The sequence below is a fragment of the Pundamilia nyererei genome, unplaced genomic scaffold (genome assembly GCF_000239375.1).
Source record: "Pundamilia nyererei isolate P.nyererei 1_Seehausen unplaced genomic scaffold, PunNye1.0 scaffold00119, whole genome shotgun sequence".
Taxonomy (NCBI): Eukaryota; Metazoa; Chordata; class Actinopteri; order Cichliformes; family Cichlidae; genus Pundamilia; species Pundamilia nyererei.
The window spans coordinates 1,535,878-1,543,291 of NW_005187520.1; the positions used below are offsets into that span (position 1 = coordinate 1,535,878).

Sequence of the window (7,414 nt, forward strand, 5' to 3'; positions counted from 1 at the left end):
GATCCTGGCGTAGGTTCCTGGGGAGTCCAGATGCTGCAGGATGAAGTGTAGGGCCATGTTGATGGCGTCGTCTACAGACCTGTTGGCTCTGTATGCAAACTGCAGGGGGTCCAGGAGGGGGGCCGTGAGGGTCTTGAGATGGGAGAGAACTAGGCGCTCAAATGACTTCATGACCACAGTGACAGTTGTAGTAACGTGTCGTTGAGCATGTGCACGTAATCAGTACTTTTATATATAAAGATGTAAAATATATACAGATTTATTTATGATCAGCTGTTGTGGTGAGATACTCCAGAAATTACATTTCATAACCTGGAAATGAGCAAGCAGAAGATCAGGAGTGCTGATTATTGATTGACCTGCAGTAACTTACTAAGGTCAAAGTGACTAAGACCTCAGAGTGTCAACAGTTACTCAATCAGACTTAACCACACAGATGGCTTTTCATAGAAAAATGTTTAAACCTTTAAAACTAGAAAAAAAATCGCTCATTCGGTGCCAGAAAACACATAAAATGCTATTGTTGTTGTCATAAAGCACACCCAGGGTTTTTTTTTTTCTTTTTTGTAAAGGGGGTTCTGTAATTTTAGAAAGTTCCCATTTACACGAGGAGTGAGGGTCACTTCTGTTTTTTGCTCATTCAGATTGAAGATGTTTAGAGGTATCTGGGATTGTATCTCAGCAAGGTTGTTCTTGGGAGGAGGGTAGGTTTGTGAGTCATCTGAATAACAGTGTGAGGGGAGTAGGTGATGCTGAAAAGCCACCCACAGAAAAAATGTCTGCTGGTTAAAATAAGATTTAAACTGCTAAAGAGCAGTTCCTGTAATGCTTTCACAACTCTCCAGTCTACAGACAAGCATGCAATAATCCACTGTGTGTAATGCAGCACTTGGATCTGAAAGTAGCAAGTACCCGGTCCTGGAGCTGAAGCTGGTGACAAACAACAGAGAAAAGGAGTTTGGAGATCATTAAAAGCAGTATGGCATGTTTAAAGTCAACTGGAACATTCCCAGTCAGAAGATGGGTGTTAATAATGGACAACACTCAGCCCAACAGTTTAAAAATACTAATTTAATATAATATTAGTCTAATAACATCCTGGCAAGATGGTGTCATCCATTTGACCATATCTTGATGGCATGGTGCTAAGTTACCAGCTAAAGGTGCCAGTATACCCACCATGTTACTCGCATGCCGTCTGTGACATCATTACACATTGATTTCTGCTCGCTGTTCTGACCGCTGAGTCTCCTGAACAGTAGGTGTCAGCACCAGATGGTAGCGCCACATTAACATTGGTTAAAAGAAACAGGGGAAGATTTAGTAACTGGAGCAAAGCTTTTTTCATCTTTGAATCTCTATGAGTCTCTGAGCGTACTGTACTGATAAATCATTAAAATCAACACTATCTTACACTCGTGCCTTCAACCCAGCGGCAGCAGTAAAAGCACAACGCGCCATGTTACAAAAAGCAAGAGTTGTTTAACTTGTAGAAATGGTTGCTATGCATATGATGTCAATTTGATGCCAACTTTATCGTACATCGCAGTTAACAAGCCACTGCAGGGCGGGTATAAAATTTAGCGGGCTTTATTAGTAACATCCAGAAAAATGTTTGGTGCCCTCTGGTGGCCATAACAGAGGTCCAGTTCAAGGACTCCAGCTAGCTAAAGTTAAATCTAGCAGACAGTCAGCAGCTTCAGCCGTGTCACCATCCACCTGTCAGTCAAAGAGGTCACGCCTCTAATAATGCAAAGTTTAAACCTTTATACAATTTAATTTGTAAACCTGTTTAAATAATTTAAACAGGTTTACATATAAAGGGGAAATCAAACGTCTTTTTTTCTGCTGTAAAGTTTTAACATGGGAGTCTAAGGGCCTCAAGTCAGGTTGCTAGTTTAATAATAAAAAATAATACATTAAAAAAAGCCTTGACCTCCCAGATTTGGACATATGCTGTATTGGTAGCTGAGAGAGCCATGGATGACTTAAATACTTGTTGATCCACGTAATCTAAAATCTTCTGTGATCAAATAACTGAATAATAAAGACCTCTTCTGTCTGTTTAAGCTTTTGGGGGTGGACCTTCTCACAGTTTATTCACAGACTCAGATCCAATCAGACTTACAGTTCAGTCTGATAAACGTCCCCATCGGGTGCCAAACAGCAGTCTCTCAGACTGGCAGATACAGACATGTTCAGGCTGCTGCTCCTGCTGTTTTTAACATGGATGACCTCAGCGCTGGTCAGGTAGGACAATTACACCTTTGTTAATATGGTTGTTCTCTTTATATTAACAGCTGTCCATCCACCAGGGATTTAACAATATAAAGTCTGATTTTCTTCTTTGTTGTACATTTATCGAGGTGCTGTTTAGTGGACCTTCCTCTGTTGAGCCAAAACTAGGCCAACTGTTTTCAAATCAAAAAAGACAATTTGATATAAAAAGTTTACAGAGATACTAAAATGTTCCATCGTCAGCATACCTCTTAGACGGACGCGCTCAATTCGTACTCGATTGCGAGCTGATGGCCTGCTGAATGAGTTCCTGAAGGATCACGCCCCTGACATGATTAATCGCCGTTACGCTCAGTGCTTCCCGTCCAGCACGCCGTCACTGAGGCTCGGACGCACCAGCGAGAGGATCTACAACTTCATGGATGTAAGAAGAACAACACTGAGAGTTAGGGTTGCTGGTTCAAAGCCTTCAGCTATTATCAAAATATCCAGTGAGAAGTTTTAACCTTGTTACAGTGATTTAAATATTCCTCTAGGGGTCAGTGTTGTTCATAAATATGCTGATTTGTTAAGAATGATTATCAGATTTAAGGGAAAGTTGCTCAGTTCCGAAATATCAGTATGTCCTAAGTATGCAACTTAAGCTGGACAGAAGCAGTATTAAGTATTATTACAGAAGCAGAAATAAAATAAATAATAAATAAAAAGTTATCATTTGTACTGCATTTCCATTCTTTATGTCCTCACAAGATATATGTTCCCAAAGTAAGACGTAGTTATTTCCTACATATAGAAGTTTTAAAATGAAAACAACACAGCCCAGTTTACTGAATAGAAACTAACTTAACTAATTTATACTATGAAAACAAAGGGAGTGCCAAGCTGGCCAAAATATGTTAGCATACATGCTAACATTAGCATGAGCATGTCACAACCAGCTACCTTTTTATTTATCTCAGAATTTTTCAAATTAAAATCTCAGCCACACTTTGTGCCCCTGCTGCGTTTCAGGCTCAGTTTTATGGTGAGATCAGTTTGGGGACTCCAGAGCAGAACTTTTCTGTGATTTTTGACACTGGATCAGCTGACCTCTGGGTGCCATCATCCTACTGCATCAGCGAGGCCTGCGGTAACACCTTACATAGCACCACACAATACCACACAACACCAGTGTTGCATTTGCAGGTCAGGGCAGCCTGACTTTGGTTTATTTTGTTCCAGTCTGATAAGAAGTTCAAAGTCTGTGTGTGTCTGTGTGTACTTGTATAAAGATGTTGTAGGCACATAAATCTGACAAAGGCAAGTCCACATAAAGTAAATAACATGTAATGAATATAAGAAAAGATAATGTCTATGTGTGTGTTTGCATTCACAGCGCTCCACAAGCGTTTCAAGGCATTTAAATCAGCTTCGTTCAGGCATGATGGTCGGAGATTTGGGATTTACTACGGATCAGGTCACCTGCTTGGAACTATGGCCAGAGACACACTGAAGGTCCAAAAGCTCTCAAAATTAAAAAGCTAAACTTCAGTATTAAAATTAACTAACAGCTGCCACGATTAATTTCAAAAATATTTTCATCCATCAAACTCAGTTTGACATTCAGGCACAACTAAAGGAGTACTGTTTTATCTTAATCAACTTGTTCCAGATTGGTGGTCTAACCATCCTGAACCAAGAGTTTGGGGAGTCCGTTTTCGAACCTAGTGAATCATTCCTGACGGCGAAGTTTGACGGTGTTCTGGGAATGAGTTACCAATCCCTTGCAGAGATTCTGGGCACCAATGTTTTTGACAACATGATTGCACAGAAGCTTGTGGACCAGCCAGTGTTCTCCTTTTACCTGAGCAGGTGCATTCATATCAGGAGCTCACCATTTCACCTCAATTAGATGCTCATTGTCATGCTCAGAGGAGCATGAGAGGGAGGATAATTACTTCTTCCTGTCTATTAACCTCTTACTACCCACCTGGTTGTTGGCAGCCCTGCTGAAAATATGGATGGGTTTAGTCTTACATTGTAGATGTTAAGAGGGTTTATTTTTAGAATTTCTGGGTAAGCAGCTTTAAAAATCATGCTTTGAAACAGGCAGAAGTTTCACAACTAGTTCTTAAGTTTTGATAGAGTTTTGGTTGGTCAAGAGGGAAAGGCAGAGCAAGAGATAGCCACAGAGAAATGGAAAGGTCAAGGGTAACCAGGAAGTTCAAAGGGGTTTTACTGTGAGCTGTGGAGATTAGAGTTTTTCCCAAGGTTTCAGTTTTTTAAATAGGGTCTGCCTAGTCTGTGTCTAGGTCCAAGACTTATAGACTTCCTACCATCTACAGTGATATCAGAACAAATCCGCTTGGCTTCACTGACAAGAGCATCTGGTGAGCAGTGTTTCAGAGATACTTGATGTTTAGGGAGGTCTTATGGCTTCTAAGTATGCTTAAGTACGACAGGGTAATTCTACAATTTCGATCATAGACATGTTAGGATAAAGAAGAACAATCACCAGGTGAACCAGGAAGATCCACATGGTTGTAATTATTTAAGCATTCCTCCAGTGTTTCAGGGGTCCAGTCCAAGAGTATCTGGTTAGGCACTCGACAGAGATGCTGTACTTCTTGAGGGATATAAATGTGTTTGTTGTTTTTAATATGAGAGTTCTTATCTTTTGTTTACGTAAATGTGAGTTTTGTGCCCGCAGAAAAACCGGCCGTACCAATCCAGCAGGGGAACTGTTGTTAGGTGGAACAAACGAAGCGCTGTATATTGGACCAATCAACTGGCATCCTGTCACTGCCAAGGGGTATTGGCAGATCAAGATGGACAGGTACATTTTTCATATCCCAACAGCACAGCACTTTGGCAGTGTACTATGAACCACTTACACTAGGGGAAATGGCACAAGACCTTTACCCTTTCTTGTGAAGACATTCATTAATAGAAACATAAAAATGCTTAATATTTCAGTGTAGCAGTACAAGGTGTGAACTTGTTTTGTCCAAGTGGATGTCAGGCGATTGTTGATACTGGAACTTCCCTCATTGCTGGACCAACCAATGACATTCTGAGGCTCCAACAGCTGATTGGAGCAACACCCTCAAACTTGGGAGAGGTACCAAAATATGTCATCTCATAGTCTACTGAAAGACCAGAGAAAGTTATGACTTTTTCAAAGAAAATGTTTAACCTACAGAGGGGACACTTAGACCTACTACTTATTCCTGCTTCAAAAACAATATCAGATATTTCTTGAGAATACTATATGACTACCGTAACTGAATTTTTTCAGCATGTCACTCCTCATTTTGTGTGTTTCAGTTTGTTATCGACTGTGCCAGGTTGTCCAGTTTGCCTCAGGTGACTTTTGTCCTGAATGGAACAGAGTACACACTAACAAGTGAACAGTACATCAGGAAGGTAAGGAAGGCTTATTGTTTTCTTTAGCTTGTGTTAGAACAGCTGCCAGTCTTCTCTTTCTTTTTATTTTCTTTTTCTTTCTTTATTTTTTTGATAAAATAGTAGGAAGGGTAATTGTTTTGGCGTATTCAAAAATGCGTATTATTTTATTATTTTAATGATGCACCTGTCAAATGGCTGAAATCAGAGATTGTTTTGAAATGCAGCTAGCATTTAAACTTCTGTTTATAGATTCTTTGCTTTTTTTCTTTTTTTTTTTTACCTCACGGCTAAAAGAAACCACATAAAAAAATTCATAAATAGATCATTAATACATTGAGACTTAAGTGCAAATTTAGTAATTTGGCAGCTATATTTATTTTATATACTTTCATATTTTTACTAACAATTAAAATTGCTTAAGAAATAGAATGTCTCTTTTATACATGAAGCTACTAAAAAACTACACAATCCACTTTTTGTCATTATCAGGAGACACTTGGCAGGAATGAGTTCTGTTTCAGCGGTTTCCAGGCTATGGACATTTATTCCAGCACAGACCCTCAGTGGATTCTGGGAGATGTATTTCTGACAGAGTACTACTCCATCTTTGATAAAGGACATGACCGGGTCGGCTTAGCACGTGCCAAACACTCTCCTGAACCATAACTTATTGGCGAACTCAACAGTAAATAAATACTGCACAATTGAAAAGCATTTTGTCATTCTCTGGCCTATTATTGTTCTCACATCATTCTCCAAATACATCAAGGACAAACAACTGTCTAGAAACTGCTGAATATTGCTGACAATACATTAGCCATTACTTCTGCCCCAATGACCACAAAGTTAACATTTTATTTGAAAAGGTACAGTTATTGGAGATTTAACAGCAGCAACAGGGATTGTACATTCATCACTTTATCTACATTTACAAAAGCACGTGTGATTTACAGTAATCACGGAAAGAAAGAAGATTTTGTTCTTATCCCCTGAGTACCAGTGTTTCATTAAGTGTTACAGTTCCTCTAATGGCCACCAGATGGCATCCAAGAAGAGTTTATTGAAGTGGATGAGAAACCCCCCTCCCCCCCATTCTTTCAGCATAAACAGCTAACTTGAAATGTTCTCATGTGGGCTGGAAATTATTCTTCAGCTAGAAAAATCACAAAGATACATAGGCTTGTTTTTTTGTTGTTGTTGTTGTTTGTTTGGGGTTTTTTTGCACACGTTTCAACTCTAATAATTGTTGATTATTTTGTCTCATTTTGCCTCATTTCAAATTTTTTAAGGAATCATCTATGGGGGTTTTGTAATCTTTGGAATACCAGGATTAAAGAGTAATTCCAGCAAATTTATTTTTAATGTGCTACTTAACGTCTCATTGGGCCATACTTAATTTGCACATTCTGATACAAAAATTCAGGAAAAAGAAAATTCACACAAAACACCATATGGTGAGTTAAACAGCACAATTTTTATGCATCTTTATGAAAAAAAAAATTGCATTTGGACTGTAGATGAATATGCAGATAATTAGCTTAAATCGGCAGTTGCCCTGGATGAAGTTCCTGAATTGAGATGGCAAAATGAATGATCTAAGAGATGGATTTCAGTGTTTAACCATCCAGAGTCTGGCTCATCACAGTGATTCATGATTTCCCATTTTAAATTTGAAGTTCACCATTTAGTACACGGGTTTACAAGGGTACACGTTTTAAACTTGTTCAGTTTCCAAGGTATTTCAGTCAAGTAATTAAGATTGGGCATAAATATATTGTTGGATAAAAAT

General features: G+C 39.0%; 1 protein-coding gene across 1 annotated transcript; it reads left to right on the plus strand.

Moving 5' to 3' along the window:
- Positions 1 to 2,194: 2,194 nt before the first annotated feature.
- nots (nothepsin) lies at positions 2,195 to 7,408 on the plus strand. Its single transcript, XM_005742294.1, has 9 exons — positions 2,195 to 2,250; positions 2,482 to 2,662; positions 3,250 to 3,367; positions 3,614 to 3,732; positions 3,890 to 4,089; positions 4,928 to 5,053; positions 5,194 to 5,338; positions 5,545 to 5,643; positions 6,115 to 7,408. Exons 1-9 carry the CDS (start codon positions 2,195 to 2,197, stop codon positions 6,289 to 6,291), a joined length of 1,221 nt encoding a protein of 406 aa, XP_005742351.1. The 3' UTR covers positions 6,292 to 7,408.
- Positions 7,409 to 7,414: the final 6 nt, after the last annotated feature.